Here is a 22,745-nt window from a genome sequence, read left to right on the forward strand (position 1 = left end):
ATTTTTCACTTTGGTAGATGATCGTTTACCGTCTCATGGATTGTAATTGGCAAAAATGTCTTATTTTAGATTTTTGACAAAAACTATTCATCACTTTTATCAATTGTTGCCAAATTTTGGGTAATATAGAAATGGACAGTGAATTTTTTGTTTCAGAAACAAGATTAATTGAATTGGCATTAAATAACAGACTTTCTTGGGCTTTACATTTGGCTGATCTTGCGCCACAAGTGCATGAAGTCTCTGGTCTTTATGAGAGTTCTGTTTCAAGCAATCTGGGGTGCAAATCACAAACCATAACTGAGTGCTGTATAAATTTTTAAATCTTCTAGTGTCTGTATCTGATTGATAACCTTATGAAAATACGAGGTTTTATGGACCATCCTTTCTAGATTGCACTTTTTAAAATTTTATGCGGTTCCAAAGCACACACACACACACACACACCTCTTACTCTGATGCAGAGAGTGGTTTTTGTGTGATAGGGTATAAAGAAAACGACCATCTGAGGCATTTGCCACAACTTCTAGGTAAACCTGGAATGTTTGGACCAGACATGATTTCTGCAATACTGAATTCCCATAGAAGAGCAAGGGATTTCTTCAGAGGGTTCTTATTCTTAGCCAAAAATGACAGGCCAGGAGACAGGAGTGATGGATAGGTGTGTGTGTGTGTGTATGATGAAATCTTGTCCCCATCTAATAGAATTGGTATGCCAAGGAGGTCAAGAGGAGTTAAAGTTGTTAATGAATTCAGGTAACAGGTGTCAAAGAACTGAATTCAGAGACCTGGTAATGAGAAGCCTTACAGGAGCTGGTATTTTTAATACAAAAGACTGGGGAATGGATTGAAAATTCTCTGTATTTGAATGAATGCCAAACCCATGAGACAAGGACTTCAATAATGTAGCCTTGTGTATCATAATTACAGTAGCAGCAAGGCACTTGTAACTGTGTAGACCGAGAATGTATAACTGTTTCAGTCAAGGCTGAACTTGCTCACAGTGTAGAGGTAATCCAACCAAACTTTCCATATAGACAAGTATTGATGGACAGATGAAGTCTGCAGTTTTTCCACAGTGTACCCAGCAATACTAGGTGAATAATCTTCATTGCAGACTAGATTTTAAAAATCCACAAGTGAGTCACAGTTTAGAAAGGAGGATGCTTAGACAACTTTTCCTCCTCTTGTCTGGAATAGAAAAGCAGAAAGCATTAGAATAATTTTTCTTGTTACTGAAATAGCAATTTGGGGCTGGGGCCATAAGCTGATCAGTTCCATTGAAAGTCAGCAGTTTGTTCAAAACCTATGAAATCTGGGGCAATGTAGGAGGAAGGTACTATGTACTCTATTTGTTCCATTCTTGTAGGAATGTGTCTTGATATTGCCTGACTCTCCAGGTTTGGAAGTTGATGGTTCGCAACTTCTAGAGTATGCAAAAGCTTGTCAGAAATTATTTGAGAAGAGGGTTTGTCTAACATCCGCTTTATTGAGGCTAGCATCTCCCAAGACTGGGAGTTTGTTATTACATTGAGCAGCTCCATAAGGTGGATTTCTGACAAGGACACCTTGTCAGAAATCCTCACCTGAGCCATCCTTAGGATAAGCAGCATGACTGCAATGAGAGGGGCTTAGCAGATCCCCAACCTCATGATACATATCATTGTTTTTTTTTATTGTCTAGGACCAACAAAATGTGGGTCCTCTTTGGAGGCTTCAATTTCTGAGGGACAGAAGACTCATCAGCTTCAACCTGTCAAGAAGACATCGTGTGCATTACTACACTACATTATACTACCCACATGGATAGTGGAGTCAGTTTGATGTCTTGAGCAGAGTTCCCTTCCAGGTCCACACACAGAATATCATCCTAACAACCCAACTTTGTGGGTGGAGACAATCACAAAGACTTGTAAGGGTATACAAGAGCTAGCCCCTTTTCACATCCTTGGGACTGGGTGAGGAACTATTGCTAGTCATTCCTTTTTCTACTAGTTTGAGTTGGGTTAGGAAGATAACAAACCACACAAAATGCCTTTTGTTGTAAGTTGGGACTTGTTCCAGTCTATTAAGAAATCTATTGATTGAAGTCTGTGGACTTCCACTTGCTGATACTATAGACACACTTCTTTGGTTTCTGCCCAGATTATTGCTGATACTATAGACACACTTCTTTGGTTTCTGCCCAGATTAGGCTGTGAGTTGAATTCCTTTTCTGAATTCATGGACAACTATTGTTGCTAATTTCATAAGGATTCTCTGAGAGATGGTTACCCAAAGGACATGACCTTGAATATTGTTTGTCCTTCCCTATCCAAAACACTAGAAAGGGGTTAAAGGGAAAAGTGATCAAGATATGTTATTACGTGTCTTTCATATAGAATAAAAGCAGTCCAAGTCTCACACGGCACTTGGGAATTAGTAATCATCCAGAAATTGCAGCACAGTTTTTTCAGGCCCTGGGGTGCTATTCCATGAAATTGTATAGCACCCCACAAGATTTGCAAAATGGTCTTGGAAATCATTGTCAAAACAATCTTAGGCAACTCAGAGCTCCCTTGTAGTTACTTCCAGAAAAGTGGACAAGATTAGGAAATAAAAGAGGTGGAACTTTGCATAGAACTCAAAATTTTCCCCCTAAAAAGAAAGGGCAAATGTTGTCCATATCTTTCCATATTTGCCAGATACCGGAATAGTGGAAATGAATAGCTTTATTTGTACGTACTATTTTTTCATGTCTCCCAATAACTGCGACTTTTTTCAATTCTCCCTTCACATGATTAATTGTTGTAGGAGTGAAGAAGCAAAAAGCTGGTGTGAACCAAATTGGATATTATTTTTACAGGATTATGGCAATACCATAATTACTGTTGAAGTGGGAAAGGGGTTGCCTCAATGGCTTTTGTTGGCATACAAATAGGGTGGATGACTATATTTCCTTTGACTGTTTCTAAGTCCCTACTGAAGGAGGGATCAAGCGCCGTCCTTATTGGGAAAAAAAAAGCTGTCCCAAAAGTGCCACATATGCCACCTTATTGTTTTTCTTTTGATGATGACAAACTAACTATCTGTCAAAAGGATACTCATTGAAGTGTCATGGTTATAAGCACTGATATCGGGGACAGATAGTATTGGTGTGTCAATGATCCTCCTGGCTTTTGGGGGTTATGGTCTGAATAATCATGTATTGGAACTAGTAGTTGAAACAATGAAAATGGGTCATACCTCCATGGGTCTGACTCTAAAGGGATCTTAGCAACAGATTTAATTTCATTTTGACCTTGGATATTTTTGTTTGGATTTCCGTGGTAGGTTCTGGAACCTATTCCCACATAAAAGGGGGGGAGCACTGTACATTTTTTTTTTAAGACAAAGGTAATGGTAATGAAACTATTTTACTTACAGAATCCATTTATATTGTACTATTTTTTTATAGCGTAGTCGCTGTCTCATCCTGAAGGAATACCCTTTCCATGGTCTGTCCAGAACTCCATGGTGACCAGATTAATGTCAAAGAATTCTCTTAACTGGTCTTATGGCCAGGTATATGTCGTAATGATAAACATTATAACACGTGATAGAGTATAAATGGATTCAGGATAATAGGGAACTTTCTATTATCCTCAGCAAGTGTTAATTCCCAGTTTTCCTACTACGTCAAAACCACAAGGAGAAGACGTGGTGGTTATGCGCATACACACTGTCATATTGTTTACATATGACCAAAATCCTACCAGGACACCATTCTCTTTCTGGCTGGTCAAGAAACCAGAGCTCAGAGAAGTCCGTTCTTTGCTAATTGATTCAGCTAAGTGCATACTTTTAAGTTCCAGTTTAAAACAATTTTATTTAGACTGTAGAGCAATGATTTATTGTTAGCAAAAAGCCACAATCAACTTATTTTTTTGGTGCTTCTTACGATTTATGATCGTTATGCTAGGTCCAAGAATTTCATTCTTCACTTACCTATTAATTTCATTATTGAGGTTCATGGAAACATAAGTTGAAAGCTAAGTGTACAATTTTGTTAGTTTATAATGTGGTGTAAGAAAGTTTTATATTTGTCCTTTTTAGCTGCCACCTTTTTAATGCCTTTTATTCTTTGTCCTTTTTTATTTATATGTAGGCCACCAATGTAAAGTGGTCTTTATTTGCTTTGTATCTTTTTATATTTATTGTAGATTTGTAGATTCTCTGGATATTCTGGATTCTTGTAATAATGCTATTGAAATGTCAGAGGATGCTAGAAAGACACAGTGAAGTTTTTCTTACTTTATTTACACAAAATGAAATATACAGTACAGCTAGTTGTCGACTTACAGCCGCGTGACCAGCCAGCCGTAAGACGATTTGGATGTAAGTCAGCCCATGTTAATTTACAGTAAGATTATTATACTAGCCTAGCCTACACCAGGGTAATCAGTACCATCTTTACATATAGAGTAGCGTAGCCTACACTACACAGTATACTTTATACATATATGGCATAGTAATTATTAATTTCAGCTAATTCTCTAGGTTCAGTGCACATTGGCTTATGATAATTCTGTACAAAGAGAAATTAAATAACATTAACAAGTTAGCCTTGCATAATACAATGATGATAATATGGTGCATATATTGTATACATACAAATACAGTAGCCTACCCTACAGTATACTACACATACGATATAATTTAGTAATTTATTAAAATAAACCAATTCTGAAGGTTCAATGCATTCTGACCATGATATATCTGTAAAAGTAAAAAAAAATTGGACACGAAACGGGAATTAGATTCAGACCAACATCGGCATAATTGAGCGATATCATGCTGCTGATGGCTACATATATTTATGAAATAAAAACACAATAAATATGCATCTTTTCCATGAATCTTTTAAAATGTTATACATTACTGTATCCAATAATATTGTATGTATTCTCATATTATTGTATCATAAAATACTAACAAAGCGGTCAATGTTTTGGTTTGGAAATCAACTGATGGTGAGGTTTGGAAATCAGCTGATGGCAAATACTAGTTTAGTTCACCATATTTAACTCAATTCAGAGCGAATTGCCTTGCTTCTAGTTAGCATAACATATCTAGATACTTTACTTATGTAAGACAAGGTAATTTGTCATTACACGACGTGTTTTCAAGTTGAAAGATGAATTTAATACGTCTCATGAACCAAATTATTTTTTTCGATAACAGATTCTGTTGTGGGCATGTTTATTGTAGAAGAATATTATGTGATTCCGTTCGCTATTTTCACTTGATTTCACCGTAGTACAAGCTTTACCATTAGTTACATTACTTATCTTTTATCAGCGTGAAAACGGCAGTAAAATGTGTTTTTTCAAGACCTGAAGTTTTTATTAAAATTATTCTCTCTCAATTTTGTCTATGTTTGTGTTTGATAGCATAAGTTTACTGGAGTTATATCCTTGTTGCCAATGCATGATAACAGTCATTAGCAGCTCAAAAAGTGAGCTGCGTGTGTGGAGAGGCGGGAGCTGGGGAAAAACTGTCATACGTTCAGCTGGACACCACTCTTTCTTGCTCACATTGCTTCCCAATCGTTTTAGTTGTGGGTGGTCATAAAGTCGATCAGTCGTAACTCGCATACAAGTTTGGTTCATACTGAGGTGCTGTAATATGACGACATGTCGATGTTTGAAGCCTTTCTTCCCCATGGCTGGTAAGGCACACAATCTCACCATGTCGTTGCTAATTTGCTTCTCTTTTTTTTTTTTTTTTTTTTTTTTTTTTTTTTGACATCTTCCAAAGAATGTCTCCTCCTGAAAGTCAAGTGGTCTTTTCCTGTTGCTGCCTCTGTAACTTCTTCATTGGTTGATGACCTCCATTGTATCACCCTGTTTGGGCGGGCGGTAATTCATTTTAATACCTCCTTTGCTGGGTGAATTTTTGGATTTAAAGGTTGTCTTATATGTGGAAATAAATGCTAATTACTGTATTTGTATAGTTTTTGTGACTAAATGCATTTTATGTGATAAAACTATTAAAATACTGAGGTATAAGCATTTTCAGAGTTTTTTTTTTTTTTTTTTTTTTTTTTTTTTTTTTTTTTTTTTTTTTTTGAACGATCAAAATAAGCAGTTATAAGCATCTTTAGAGGGTTGTCAAATATTTGTGGATTTGGCTATTTGCTGGGGTTGTGGTACGCATTACCTGTGAATACCAGTGATCAACTGTTTTCAGTTTTTATTATTTTATCTAACATGATGGTTTATGCTTTTTTCCAGGAGAACATGATTATGTAATGAACATGCCAGAGTATGAGAAAGTTTTCAAGTTTAGTTTAAGGGAAACACTAATGAAGCCGCAAAGACGACGACTATTTTCAGTAAGTCAATTAATGTATTTCTTTTCTGTAATATCAATTAAGTGTCTTTGATTCCTTTTTTATTTGTTTAGATTCTATGCCTTTGTAAGTATTCAAGGTGAAAATTGTAGCATGATAAATTTTTTTCAATTTGCTTGTAGTGAAGTGAATACTTATTTAAAGTAGTATACTGTACATATATTCTTATAAAGAATAACTGACACACTTCAACAAACTGGATAATAAACCATAACTTTCTGCCTATTTTTTCTGTATTTGCAACATGATAAACATATACTATCTTCTCCTCTTCTTTCCCACCGTTATCCCTACATTAAGGGATCGGTTGCCTGATACGCTTTTTTTCTTCCACTGCCTTCTATCAGAGGCATCATCCTCCACCAACATCAGGCATGGGTTATTGTTTGGCAAAAGGGGTTTTTATGACTGCATGCCCTTGCTGTCATCAACTACAGTTATTGGTGGTGGGCCTCACCTCTGACTAAAAAGTCCACCAACAAGGCAGCAGTTCCCACAGATATTGTCGGTGGCCCGAGCCTTTTATTAAAAACTAAGACTGCAAGGCAGCAGTTTCCACAGTTATTGGTGGTGGGCCTAGCCTTTTAGTAAAAAGTAAGACTGCAAGGCAGTAGCTGTCTTTTTAGTTGCCTTTTACATCATGCAGGACTTACAGTGGTAGTATTCTTATAATATTCTTACACCCCTACCCCAGGGTCAGATAAACATACACTATATGCTTCTATATACAATGCAGTAGGTGTTGTACATGTATATATGGTGGAACACACTACCATATTGTACAGCAGTTTGGCTAAATAGGTTTGGGACATAGTTATTTTCCTATTTTATCTCTTAAAAATAGAATAACATCTACTAGAAATAAAAGAAAAATTTAAAATATAAATTAAAAAATGTTTTACTCAGTACAATTAGTATTGTGCATACAGTAAAACTAAGATAATTTGTGGAAATTTGCCAGCCAAAATTAATGGTGGGTTAGTGATGAAACCAGGTTAACGATTGCCAGATTAGTGATGGTCGACCTGTACTTTCCTAGATCATATGGGCAGTACTTTATTATTTATACCTTAAGCAAGTTCGAACTACTTACAAACATCTTATTGAATATTGACTGGATAGTCAGTAATAGCTTATAATACAGTATCTCTCAAAATGTCAGGAATATTACACCTGAAACCAAAATTGTGCATTCAAGCATGGATATGGTCCTGTAAAATAATGTAAACAAAAAGATAATAATATTATATGACTATTTTAAATGTAGCGCCATACAATATTAAGTTAAATTGGTCTTATAAATTAGACTTGTAAGGTTGGATCTTGATGAAATACCAGAGTTTTACGGCACTGTATGCAGTCCCAGGTTACCGAAAGTGCCTTTGATCCTTTGAGCCAGCAGTCAACAGTGTTTACCTGGGAATCCCTATTATTAATGCAATACCTCCAGGTCATACATATCAAACAATATTGGTTTTATTGGTCAAGCCATTGTCAAAGTCTTCCAATTTTAAAACAGATTTCTTATGATATTCATGGTGTTCTTTGTGGAGTATAGATTTCTTTTCTGTTTACATTAGTAAATTAAACTAGTTTGCATTGGTGCAAAGGGATGATACCAATACTATTATCATGGCTGATAGATTATCACCCCTGAGTTGGTCTCATATGTGTGTATTTACTTATGTGATAGATATATGTGGCACACATATGACTGTTTCTTATGGGTTTTGTCTTTCCTTACTACAGAGTTGCTAATATGCTAAACCCAAAGATGCTTTCCCCACTGTAAATAGCATAATGTGCTATTTGCCAATGGATCGGTGCATACCACCTCCCATAAACATAGCCTTGCTTGTATAAAGTTGAGTGTAGGTAGCTTCTGGACATATGCAAAATAAGCAACATGCTCCTGGCAATAAACCACGGTTTAAACTAGCCCTTGGGTTCAAGTTTCAGAGGGAGCATTGGGGAAGGAGAGTACATCTTGGCAGAACTCTGGCCAAGAGCATTCCCCCTCGGTTTCCAAGCAAAATCTAAATCTTGGCCAGTATGCCAAGGTACTGGAATTGAAGATTTCCCTGTTTGATTTTTCTGATAAAGATCAAAGGCCATACATTGAGATAGTTGTCCCGATATTGGGCATGAAGTGGCCTTGCCACCAAACTTTTCTATATTGAATCTAGAAGACCCAGGTGCACTGAATTTGTTTTTTGCATGAGAGGGATCCCTAAAAAGAATAGCTAGGTTCTTACATGCAATAATACGATATGGATGAGGGCCCTGATAGGGCCATGCTCCTGCCCTTGAAGTATATTTTTATACATGCAGTAACCTGCTGCTGAGAAGGAGCCCCAACAGGGCCAACCCTTCTTCCTTGTGAAGTTCCTGTCCCTTCCATGGACTATGGTCCTTCATTGAACTCCCAAGCCTTTGCCAGGCAGTTACAGTGTGAATAACCAGGCCCAATTTGCCCAGGACGGTGGTCCACAATAAGGAAATTTTGTCCAAGGCTTGTTAGAGTTTCTGAATAAGATAATGGGAAGTATTAGGATGGCTACTAAACTGAGCACCAATAAATGAGAGACTTGAGAATTGAAGATGGCAATTCAAAACTGCTCAGAACACTGAGTTGGAGGTTATCTCTAAGACTTTTTAAATTTATCCGAAGAGAGACTATGAAGTCTTCAAAATCCACCAGTTTAGGGATTAATCCTGAGAAAAATAAATGGTAGAGAAGTAAATAACAAAACATAAGCTTATTGCTTAGATCCTACTAGAGTTAGAAGACTCACCTAGGTACAACCTATTTTCGTAGTTTCAACTATTTCTGTTATCATGACCAATTCATACTATAACCCCTGAAGCTAGAGAATCAGTGGTACCAATAGATACCAGTACATGCAGTTGTTTACATTTGTGTATGACAATTGGGATGGTACACTATTGACTGCCTTGGAAAGGTCAAGTAGTAGAAGTGATATCGTTTGGCTGTCAATGTTTTCATATACTGTACTTTCTATATTCATTAACTTTCATAAATGCTGACTCAGTTGATAACTGTGCTGGCTATTTAACAACAATTCATTGCTCTCCAAAAAGAAGGTAAGCCGGCTAGCAATGAATTTTTTAAGAGTTGGTTAGAATTGGGAGCAATGAAATGGGACGATAATTCCCCACTTCCTTGATATCACCACTTTTAAATAAAGGAATGACATGATGGTGTTTCCAGAGTTTTGGGAATTAGTAACAATGGAAGTATTAATGATAATTGTAATATAAAAGATCAAAATAGGAAGAGAATCTTTTATATACTTATGGAATGCCATCTGAACCATGCAAATTGTTTCATGTAACTCTGAATGTTAAAACAACTGTGTGAACATCCACAGGTCGAGGTCGAAAATCGGGTATATTTGGTAAAGATTGAAAATTACTATTTACCCTCTCTTCATATGTTACTCATTCTTTGTACCTTCTTGTGATTTTTTAAAAGCTGTCTCTCCTACAGTGGCAAAATACTGGTTAAAATCCGTCCCCACCTTAAGAGAGTCTTTGAAAGTTCTATTATTACCATTGCTTCTGAAACAGGAAACAAGTTTTCAAATACCTGCCCTGTAGCTCCACTGTTGCCTTTATCCTTATTAAACTCATTTCTAAAATTGTTCTTATTAGCAGTACATAGGCACTGTTCCACTTGCTTCTTAGTCTATTAGAATTTATTGTCTAATGCATGGTTAGCCCTGTTGATTTTAAGTTTAATTCCTTTTTTTTGCTGCTAGATACTTTTTTAAGGGACGAGGTATTTCAGTTGTTACAACTGGGGTGCACTACATCTTTAAGGATGCCAACTTCAATATCTAAAAGTTCTTATTTCCGATTGAGGTTTTGCCTTTCTAACATTAGCAATAATAGATGTTATTTAACGATCTGCTATAGGGATTGGCAATAGTACATCTGCTTTTACTATCATTTCCATTTTGTTTATGATGGCAACATCCAACAAGGTACAGGACGTCTCAGTTATTCTGGTTGGTTTGTCAATGACAGAAAAATTGCTACAGTACACTTATTAGCATGAAATTTTTGAGCTGCCTGATAATTAAAATCCAAATTTCATGCCTAAATATTTTAAATATTTTTATGGTGATTAGATCAATAAGTACATATACATACTACATAAACTGATTCTGTAAGTGAAATAGCGTGTTAGATGTATTTTGAAGTCTTCTCATTAAAGTATATATATACTGAGAGAGAGAGAGAGAGAGAGAGAGAGAGAGAGAGAGAGAGAGAGAGAGAGAGAGAGAGAGAGAGAGAGAATAATGGCACAAGAATTAGTTAATAAATTTATGGGAGATGGTGAGGACTAACCACAAAACAATGTAAACCAAGACCTTACTGTAGTAATTTTTTTTATATCATAAATGTTTTTGCACATAATCACAAAAATACTAACACAGCATTCTGTTTGGAGATATGTGTGTCCCATTGATCTAACAATACCCATGTATTTTATCAGTAGGTATACATAAATGTGCACCCAGTGCATTACAGTCAGGGTGTTCCTGGATAATATTTTGAGTTATATTTTTGTTTGAACTATCAAGTTTGATGATGAACTGTTAAAATAGGCAGTACTATAATGTACGGTTCCTTTTGGTGTTTTGGGATGATGGTTTGGGTTGTATTTTTGTTGGAAATGATATTAAATTGTTTTAGTATGATAATTTAAGCTATATTTTTGTTTGAACTATCGAATTAAGCAGTGAAATGTTAAAGTAGGCAGTTGTAAACATTCCAGTTCAGGGGTACAAGGTATTTGGCAGTTATAAGCCAGTTACAGGAGTCCCCTTCGGTTATCGGCAGGAGCTTTGTTCCTGGGGGTGTGTTGATAAGCGAAAATCGCCATGAACCCTTATTGGACGGGTAAATATATCGATATGCAGCTCCTCAGGCCAGGTAAACTTTGATATAAGCCAGTTTACGAAAAAACACATCAATGTAAAGAGGAAGATATGCAAATGTACATGGTAAAAGAAAAAAATTTAAAAATTTTCCCTACTTTCCACGAGAAGTTGAAAATTACTATTTACAACCCCTTGTGGGGCCTCTTTTACATGACAGTCGTAAATTTTACTAAGTTATAATAATGTTTTTTCTAATAAATAAATTTATTTTGTGAAATTATAATTACTGCTCACACAATATCAAAACAAGAAATAAAAGCAGTAACAAATTCTTAGCATAATTGTTGAAAAATATCACTGTAAATTTACAGAGAATGAAGATTCAGTAACCTTTTTTTTTACTTTTACATGTTTTTTCTAATACTTCTTTTGTAATTTTCTTTATAAAATTACATTTACAACTGACTATTGTAAAAACAAGAACAAAAAAACAACAGCAACCCCTTTGTATATTTACAAAAAGACTTTATGTGAGAGAGAGACGCAGAACTTTCTCCCTTCAAGTCACAAGCACTACTGAAGTCCTGAGATGCCCACACTCGTGATCTTAGTGTAAAAGTTGCCATAAGTGAATTTATGGGCTATAAATGTATAGGCACCTCTTTCCCGCCTGATTCCTTCCAAATTGGTGGTGTGTAATATTGTTTATCTACAGGATCAATCCGTCCACCACCCCAAGTAAGTATATCTTAGTTTTACCAGACCACTGAGCTGATTAACAGCTCTTCTAGGACTGGCCCAAAGGATTAGATATTTTTACGTGGCTAGGAACCAATTGGTCACTTAACAACGGGACCATATCGAGAAAGGAATTTCTATCACCAGAAATAAATTCCTTTGATTCCATGTTGGCCGACCTGGGATTTGAACTTCGGACCACCAGATTGGCAGGCGAGCGCGAAAACCACTCGTCCAGCGAGGAACTCCCACCTCCCCAAACCTGTTATTACTACTGAGGATGAATCCGTCCATTAAGGGTTAATCATTAACCGAAACTCGGCGCTTTATGGCACCATTATGGCGCTTGTGGTGTTGATAACCGGTTATCGGCGCCATAAGACCCTAATGGCGCCGATAACCGGAACTCAGCTCGTTATGGCGCCTTAAAACTGGATTGCCAATAACCAGGGACTACCTGTATATGCATTTTTAGAGGGGATTTTTGCATTTCCTCAGTAGGTTCTGGAGCCTGTCCCTGCATAAAAATGGAGGGCACTGTATATATAAACATGACCATATGTTATTGAAAAAAGCACCATGTGGAGCTGGTACACCTTGTAAGGCAAGTAAGAAATCTGCCAGGTTTTTTATAGCAACTGGGCGAGGACAGTCAGGATGGATTTAGAAATTATAAAATGCCCAAATGGAGAAGACTCCATCAAGCAAATTTTGCCTTCTCATCATCCTGTCCTACACACCTTGATAAAACAGGAAAATGAACAAAGAAGAGGATAAATGCCTGATGGTACCCAAAGGCAAGGGAACTCAAACCCAAGACCATGAACAGCCGGCATTTGTATGAGTATGTAATAATTACGGCTGATATGAAAATGCATCACTTTTGCTCATTTCAGGTGCTGTCTATCATTGATTATGGTAGCGAAATATACGGCTCAGCATCAAATGGTACTTAAAACGTTAGTCCCAGTTCATAATAAGGGCCTTAGAATATGTTTAGGAGCCTTCAAATTTCACCAACCTCTTCTTTACAGGTTGAATGTGGTGAACTACCTCTCTCTTTCCATAGAGGGTTAGTAATGATGAAAAGTGCCCTAAGAATTCAGTCAAGTGATTCAATAATGAAAAACTTATTTGAACTTATGGTTGTATTTATTATTGAACTTAGGGTTGTATTTATTAACAGTTATTTACCACCTTTCCCAATTAAATCAAGAAGATTGTTTGAGTCACTGAATATAAATATCCAGCTACCTCCAATAGTAAAATTACCTCCTCATTGAAATATAAATAAATTAAAAATCTGCACAAAATTGAAATATTTATCAAAAAAGTACTCATATACACCAGAACACTATAAATAACATACAGTAAAGCATATAAGCCTAAAAGCCATAACATAATCAAAGAACACTCCTTTAATAATTTTATGATTTATAGTGACTCTAGAAGTGCAATAGAAGCCATTAAAAGTTACAATCCATAAATAATTTTATGATTTATAGTGACTAGAAGGGCAATAGAAGCCATTAAATGTTACAATCCATAAATAATTTTATGATTTATAGTGACTAGAAGTGCAATAGAAGCCATTAAAAGTTACAATCCATAAATAAATTTGTGATTTATAGCAACCAGAAGTGCAATAGAAGCTAATAAAAGTTACAATCCCATAAATATTGTTGTGCAACAGATTAAATTTTTACTCTGTAAATTATATAATAAAGGAAAAATATTGAAATATGTTGGATTCCTGCCCATGTCAGAATAAATGGAAACAAAGAGGCTGATAAAGTAGCCAGGTGTGGACTTGGCTGCTCTATGAGGCAGTCCCTAGTTAATGGGGGGGGGGTTCTGTTCCTGGGGATGTGCCAATAAGTGATCAGCACCATAAGGTACCTTATGGCAGTGATAACCGGAACTTGTCTTTTATGGCGCTTGACAAGCCCCATAAAACCGGATCGTCAGTAACAGATTCCACCGATAACCGGGGACTCCAGTATTATATCATTTATGGAGTAAAAACTTAATCTGTTGCACAAAATTATTTATGGGATTATAGCTTTTAATGGTTTCTATAGATGTGGATGATGAGACCAAATGTAAACATCCCTGTTAGTGAGCATGTAGCATTTATAAAAAACAATCATTGTAAATAAATGGCAAAATAAATTGAATGAAGAACTTGAAAGTAATAAACTAAAACAAATAAAACCTGACATTACGAAATGGAGTTCCGCATATCAGAGAGAGAGACATACGCAGGTAACCCTGACATGTCTAAGTATAGGCCACACTCGTCTGACACATGGGCACACTTGATGAGTAGCTCACAAGACCTTGCTCCGTAGTGCTCAGAGTGCAAGGTGTTGGTAACGGTCATACATGTGTTGTGTGAGTGCCTAAAGTATTACCAGCAGAGACTGTCAACTTTGGAAATAAACCAGTAAAAGAAATTTTGTTAGAACCTTTCACATTTTCAGTGGTTCTGATTTTGACATTTCTGAGGAACTCAGATTTAATTAATAGAATATAAAAATATGCATATGATAAAAATACAAAAACCTCAGATCAATTAATGATTTTTAATTGCAATTTTTAATAAAAGTTTCCTAACTTATTAGATTTAATACACCTTTTTAGTATGTATGCATGGAAACGAGTAAATGTATTTATTGCCTGTGTGTGTTGTTGTAGTATGAAAGCTTCTGCCTCGATGCAGTCTTTTATTTAATTTTAACTTATTCTTTACAGAATTACCTATTTGGTCCCAGTCCGTGGCCTTTGGCCTAGACCTGGCATTTTATCTAATCCTTTGGGCCAGCCCAACGAGAGCTGAAAGTTAGCTCAGTGGTCTGGTTAAACTATTTTTATGATAATAATAATTGCTTATTTCAGAACTTTAAATACTTTTTTGATAAATTCTCTTTTTCATTTTCAGGGTAGAACATTTTATTTAACACCATCAGTAGTTCCAGGTAGAACATGGCTGAAAGAAATAATTGAGTGTGCTGGAGGAATTGTTGACAATAAACTACGTTCATTAAAAGAAGTTAAGGAAAGGAACAAGTAAGTTAATTTCTTTGAGGATTGCAGTATGGTAAATTTGTGCTGTAGTTTTTGTTGCAGTGTGTAGTTAGGCATATATTTAGAACTGTTAATTATATTCATTCTCTCTCCTAAAGGAAGGGTAGTCATCAGATATCTCGGTATTATTATTTCTGCTAATGTCCTGAGTGAAATATTGTACTTCATGACAACTAATATCCTTTTGAGAACTTTGATATGGTTTTCCATATTTTGTTTTTGTTTACCGTTTTTGGTTATGCAGTGGAACCTCGACATACGAAAGTCCCAACTTACGAAAAATTCAAGTTACGAAAGCAAATATGAAGGTTTTTTTGCCTCTGTATACAAAAATAATTCAGGTTAGAAAGGGTGTTACTGTAAAGTCCCGAGATTCGCCCGGACCACCGAGAACAATTTTAAAACTCTCGCGCCGCCAACTGAGTAGACTCGCCACCATCCTCCCGCTCTCCCATTGGTTCCTGATGCTAGTCACTGCCGTAAGATCCTGTTCTCCTATTGGTCAGCATCTACCCCATCATGCTCTACATAAAGGCATCATTCGGCCACTCTGTAGCAGCATCGTTATCGTACGCACGTGGAATTCGTTTGTTCACATATACGATTTCGTTTGTTAACGTAAATTCGTGTTAGTGATTTTGCTTTGTACTTTATCGTGTTGTGTGAGAACTTAATTAGTACATAACTTAATTACGAATAGTCATGGGTACCAAGAAAGTTGCTGAAGTTCACGGAAAGAAGAGGAGGCTTTCTATGGAGACAAAGATGGAGGTCATTAAAAAGTATAAAGCTGGCATGCGGTTGAGTGTGATTGCTAAGGAATACGGCCGAAATCCATCGACGATAGGCGCCATCCTTAAGCAGAAGGAAGACATCAAAGCAGCTACACCTTCTAAGGGCGTGACTATTTTGTCCAACAAGAGGAGCCACGTGCATGATGAGATGGAGAGGCTGCCTCTTGTATGGATAAAAGACAAAGAAATCGCTGGCGATACGATAACCGAGACGGCAATCTGCCACAAGGCCAGCGCTGTTTTCAGCGATTTGATTGCCCAGGGCGAAGACGACGGAGGAGAAGGGACATCGACGCCAACCCCAGACTTCAAGGCTTCTCGTGGGAGGTTTGAAAAATTCCGGAAACGGACTGGCATCCATTCACTGGTGCAGCATGGGGAAACTGCCAGCTCAGACACTAAAGCGGCCGAAGCCTTTATTAAGATGTTCGACGAGATGACGATCAACGAAGGCTATAGTTCTCAGCAAGTCTTCAACTGTAACGAGACTGGCCTTTTTTGGAAAAAAAATGCCTCGTCGGATGTACATCACGTAGGAATAGAAGAAGCTCCCCAGGCATAAGCCTATGAAAGACAGGCTTACGCTCGCACTTTGTTCTAACGCCAGTGGGGATTGTAAGGTCAAACCACTACTTGTGTATCATTCGGAGACTTCTTGAGCCTTCAAGGCCCACAAAGTGCTAAAGGAGAAGCTTCCAGTGATGTGGAGGGCTAATGCGAAAGCCTGAGTAACGAGACTTGTTCACCGAGTGGGTAAATCTGTGTTTCAGCCCAACAGTGAAGAAGTTCTTGGAAGAGAAGCGCCTCCCTCTGAAATGTCTGCTGGTGTTGGACAATGCCCCTGCTCACCCTCCTGTCCTCGAGGAAGATATACTAGTGGAGTATTCTTTCATCAGAAACAGCTGACGATCCTGAAACTGTTTCGCAACCAGATCTTGACGAGATCGTTGCACTCGGCAAGTCCATGGGGCTGGTCGTCGACAAGGATGACATCAATGACCTTCTCGAGGAGCTTATGACGGATGACCTGAAGGAGTTGGAGGCCATGCAACATGACGTCACTCAAGAAGAGTTCTCTAGCAGCGGTGAGGAGGAGGAGGAGGACCCTCTGACAACGGCCGAAATTAAGGATGCTCTAGCTGCTTTTCATAAGGTGCAATCATTTGTAGAAAACACCCCGAAAAGGCTTACACAGGTCGTATGCTTGCGCAGTGCGATGACGTTTGCCCGAGTCATTTCAGGAACATTGTGAAAAGCAGGCAGAAGCAATCTTCCTTGGATAATTATTTTTTAAAGAGGCCTTTAGTAGGAGTAAGCAAACAGGAAGATCCAAGTGATACGAAAAAACAGAAAGTTGAAAGTGGTGAAGAAATTGAAATTTTGTAAAAAAAAAAAATAAATAAATAAATAAATAAAAAATGTAAAGTATAAGAAATTAAAAAAAAAATGTAAAAATCAAAAAAAGACAAAAAAAAAAAAAATTTAATTTTAAGTTTTTTGTAAAGTTAAGTGTTAATGTTTTCTGCCGTTTGTTAATGTGTTTCATAAAGTTTAGTGTTAATGTTTTCTGCCATTTTTTAATGTTTCGTAAAGTTAAGTGTTCATGTTTTCTGCCATTTGTCCAACTCCTCTGTTGCCACTTTCGGAGATCGCCTCACTCGAAAGGTAAGGTTCCACATTTTACTACGTATGTAAGTACATGTATGTACAGTATTTCTTGTACCCTGTACACTAATAAACTTTATTTACAGGTATCACAGTTAGGTTAGGTATTGAATGGTCCAAATTGTATTTCATTATTTATTGGTCAATTCAGCTCTATTATAAAATTTACTGGGGTGTTTTTGTAGGGCTTGGAATGAATCAGGCAATTTACATGTAAAATGTGGTTCAAGATACAAAAAAATCAAGTTACGAAGGCCACTTCAGAACAGATTAATTTTGTATCCTGAGGTACTACTGTATATACATATATATATATATATATATATATATATATATATATATATATATATATATATATATATATATATTATATATATATATATATATATATATATATATATATATACATATATAACTGAATCACGAAAGTTAGGAACGTGATAAATCCATAAATAAAGATAAATGCCACGAAGGAAAAATAAACGAAGGAGGTCTGCAAGATCTTTCGACTTTAAAAGTCATTTACTGAGCAGATACTGACATAAATACGAGAAAAGACAATACAGGAAGGTTCGTATAACTGACAGATAGGGATTATAAAGGGATTAGTACCTAGAGTCCGACACACCTGGAAGATAAGAAACCTTCCCAAACAAGCATAAACAATGGGTGCAATTAAAGGTTTAAGACAATCATCTCAGATACAATTTCCAGACAATTAAAGGATTATAGGTGACAGCTATTCGGAACTTGGTAAACAAAACCATATTCAACAATACATGACAGACATACATTACAACAAAATTTAATAACTCTAAGACAACTGATTTTTATTTAAGTCAGTAATTATATCTTTGAGGTCATTCTTAAACATGTTACAGATACAAGGGTCTAAATGAAAAAGGCCACGACTAACATTGAAATTACAATGAAAAGTAAGTTGTATTAAAGCAGATTCTAAAAGATTTTGTGATAAGACATCTCTTGACCATGCAATTACAGAAGTCCCCCCGTATTCGCGGGGGATGCGTACCAGACCCCCCCGCGAATAGTTAGAATCCGCGAATGTTTGGAACCCCTATAAAAACACTAAAAACCGCCTATTTTGTTAGTTAAAATTAACTTAAGAAAAAACCACTCAAAATTTTCATACTTGGTTTTTTTTTAATAGTTTATCACAAAAAGTGCATTTTATGATGAAATTGATAACAAAAACCAGGAATTTGTGGATATTTCTCATAGAAAAATACCGCAAATGCGCGAATTTTCCGCGAATAATGCAGGGAAATGTTCCCGAGAGAAATCTGCGAATGTGTGAGTCCGCGAATCTGGAGAACACGAATACGGGGGGTCCACTGTACTGAACTATCAATCCAATTAATTCAGAGGTTGTTTTCACTTAAATGAATGAATACTGCATTAGATTTTTGCCCAGTGAAAATGTTGTGAGTGCGCTTGGATATGGTTTATCTTTTTTTGTAACAAGTAGACCTTCTGCTTTAATGATTGGGTCATCCCTATGTAAATTTGAAAAATATTGTGATCTTCCTCAAAATCATGTTGACATGATTAAAGGTATTGTTTACGGAGCTGCCAATGTTAAGCATGAAAGTAACTTCCCTACTCGCTATAAGAAAAGTTTGACCGATCTTTAAAAAGGACAGTACTATCCACATTACAAAAGCTGATAAGTCAAATAGTATAGTAATTTTAGATAAAGCTGACTACATATCACGTATGCTAGCCCTACTGGATGATGGTGTGACTTATAAAAAACTAACAAAAAATCCTCTTGATCAAGTCATAAAAAACTTCAATAGCATAATGAAAAGTATCCTTAAAGATAAAACAGAACTACTAGGCAAATTGTCAGTCAAATCTCCTTCGCTACCTTACTTGTACGGATTAGTCAAAATGCACAAAGAAAATAACCCTATGCGGCCTATTATCAGTACTGTCGGTTCAATTTCATATAAACTCTCGAAATATGTCACTGAGATCTTGTCCCCGTTACTTGGAACCATCTCCGATTCTCATATATATAATTCTCTAGATTTAGTTGATAAATTAAACAAAATTGCTCTTTGCCCTACTGATAGATTCGTTAGTTTTGATGTATGTTCTCTTTTTACTAAAGTCCCTATAGACTCTATTTTAGAATATCATAGTAATGAACTAACTCAGCATGAATTACCTCTACCTATAAGTCACATTATTTCACTCACGAGTTTGTGCATTTGTGATTGTAAGTTTATATTCAATGGTGAATTTTATCAACAAATTTTTGGCATGGCAATGGGAAATCCTTTAACACCATTACTCTCAAACCTGTATATGGAATTCTTTGAAAAACGCTACTTACCTAATATCATTCATATTCATGTAAAGTGGTATCGTTACGTTGATGATTGTTTAGCTGTTCTTCCTGTCGGTATTGATGTAAATGATTTACTCTCTAAATTAAATAACCAGGTACCATCGATTAAGTTTACTCTAGAATTAGAAAAAGACAATTGCCTCCCTTTCTTAGACGTTTTGATACATAGAGAACCATTTCAATGTAAATTCAGTATTTATAGGAAACCGACTAACAACTTAACTTATGTTCATTTCTTCTCAGGCCACCATCTTAATATAAAAATATAAATTTTTTCCTCTATGTTTTTACGAGCATTGCGAATTGTCAGTCCACAATATTTGGATTAAGAAATTGAATACATAAGAAAAATAGGGAAAGATTTATGCTATCCTTCACATATATTAGACATTTGTTATAATAAAGCCCACAAAAAGTTTTATACTGTAAATAACACGCAGAAAGAAAATTCTAAGAACATTCTCAGTTTGCCTTATTTTAACAGATTTGAAACCATTAAACCATTGTTAAAAGCTTTTAATGTCAACCTTGTTTTTTCCTATAATAACACACTAAAATGAATGTTAATAAAAAATGGCCCCAGAGAAAGCAACAACATAATATATAAAATTCCAGGTATGGATTGTCCCTCATTCTATCTCGGACAGTCCAGCAAAGGCTTAGAAGTAAGGCTAAGCCTGCATAAATACTCTGTAAAAACTGGGCAAAAATCTAATACATTATTCATTCATTTAAGTGAAAACAACCACCGAATTAAATGGATTGATAGTTCAGTAATTGCATGGTCAAGAGATGTCTTATCACGAAATCTTTTAGAATCTGCTTTAATACAACTAACTTTTCATTTTAATTTCAATGTTAGTCGTGGCCTTTTTCATTTAGACCCTTGTATCTGTAACATGTTTAAGAATGACCTCAAAGATATAATTACTGACTTAAATAAAAATCAGTTGCCTTAGAGTTATTAAATTTTGTTGTAATGTATGTCTGTCATGTATTGTTGAATATGGTTTTGTTTACCAAGTTCCGAATAGCTGTCACCTATAATCCTTTAATTGTCTGGAAATTGTATCTGAGATGATTGTCTTAAACCTTTAATTGCACCCATTGTTTATGCTTGTTTGGGAAGGTTTCTTATCTTCCAGGTGTGTCGGACTCTAGGTACTAATCCCTTTATAATCCCTATCTGTCAGTTATACGAACCTTCTTGTATTGTCTTTTCTCGTATTTATGTCAGTATCTGCTCAGTAAATGACTTTTAAAGTCGAAAGATCTTGCAGACCTCCTTTGTTTATTTTTCCTTCGTGGCATTTATCTTTATTTATAGATTATATATATACATATATATATATATATATATATATATATATATATATATATATAGTGTAGTTCGTACCTCAGGATACGAATTAATCTATTCTGAAGTGGCCTTCGTAACTTGATTTTTTTGTATCTTGAACCACATTTTACATGTAAATTGCCTAATTCATTCCAAGCCCTACAAAAACACCCCAGTAAATCTTATAATAGAGCTGAAATGACCAATATATATATATATATCTTTATATATATAGTGGCACCTCAACATGCGAAAGGCTCAACTTCCGAAAAATTTGAGTTATGAAAGCAAATATGAAGATTTTTTTGCTCTACATACGAAAATAGTTCAGGATACAAAAGGTTGTTGCTGTAAAGTCCCGAGATTCGCCCAGACCACTGTTAACAATTTTAAAACTCGCACGCCGCCAACTGAGTAGACTCGCCACCATCCTCCCGCTCTCCCATTGGTTCCTGATGCTATTCACCGGCATAAGATCTGCTCTCCTATTGGTCAGCATCTCTCCCATCGTGGTCTACGTAAAGGCGTTCTTCTTCAGCCATTGCTTCGCACCAGCATTATTGTACGCATGCGGAATTTGTTTGTTCACATATACGATTTCGTTTATCAACGTAAATTCGTGTTACTTTATCGTGTTGTGTGAGAACTTAATTAGTATACTACATAACTCAATCACATACAGTATACAGTAAGTTGCTGCAGTTCACGAAAAGAAGTGGATGCTTTCTATGCAGACAAAAATGGAGATAATAAGAAAGTATGAAGCTGGCATGCGGTTGAGTGTGATCGCTAAGGAATACAGCCGAAAACCTTCAACGATAGGCATTATCCTTAACCCTTAAACACCGACGGGACGTATTTTACGTCGACATTTTTTGTCTCTCGGGTGCCGACTGGACGTATTTTACGTCGACATACAAAAGTTTTTTTAAAAATTCGCGGAAAAATACTTATAGGCCTAGCACCCTAAAACTTTTGAATCACGCGCCTTGGGGGATGCTGGGAGTTTACGGGTCAAGGTGTTGTTTTGTTTACAATCGTTATGCAGGCGCGCAAGCGCGAATTTCTTTCTTATCGCACTAAAAAGTATCTGTGACATATCTCGGAAATTATTTCGTCACTTTGACATAATTTTTGTACCATTGTAAATTAGCCGTTACATGAAGTATTATATATGAAAATGTGCGCATTTTTATGTAAAATACAACAATAAAATACTCATGATTGTAGCTTTTATCAGTTTTGAGATATTTTCATATAAATAACGATAATTGCCAAAATTTCAACCTTCGGTCAACTTTTGACTCTACCGAAATGGTCGAAAAACGCAATTGTAAGCTAAAACTCTTATATTTTAGTAATATTCAATCATTTACCTTAATTTTGCAACTAATTGGAAGTCTCTAGCACAATATTCCGATTTATGGTGAATTTATGAAAAAACTTTTTCCTTACGTCCGCT

At 36.0% G+C, this 22,745-nt stretch overlaps 1 protein-coding gene across 1 annotated transcript in view; it reads left to right on the forward strand.

The window, feature by feature from the left end:
- The window catches only part of LOC135224520 (PAX-interacting protein 1-like), a 363,885-nt gene that overhangs the window by 294,226 nt on the left and 46,914 nt on the right, over nucleotides 1-22,745 (forward strand). Inside the window, exons 16-17 of the mRNA XM_064263576.1 lie at nucleotides 6,255-6,355; nucleotides 14,963-15,090. Of these exons, the coding sequence (XP_064119646.1) occupies nucleotides 6,255-6,355; nucleotides 14,963-15,090 (229 nt within the window). The remainder of the gene's footprint in view (nucleotides 1-6,254; nucleotides 6,356-14,962; nucleotides 15,091-22,745) is intronic.

The sequence above is a fragment of the Macrobrachium nipponense genome, chromosome 12 (genome assembly GCF_015104395.2).
Source record: "Macrobrachium nipponense isolate FS-2020 chromosome 12, ASM1510439v2, whole genome shotgun sequence".
NCBI classification, from domain to species: Eukaryota; Metazoa; Arthropoda; class Malacostraca; order Decapoda; family Palaemonidae; genus Macrobrachium; species Macrobrachium nipponense.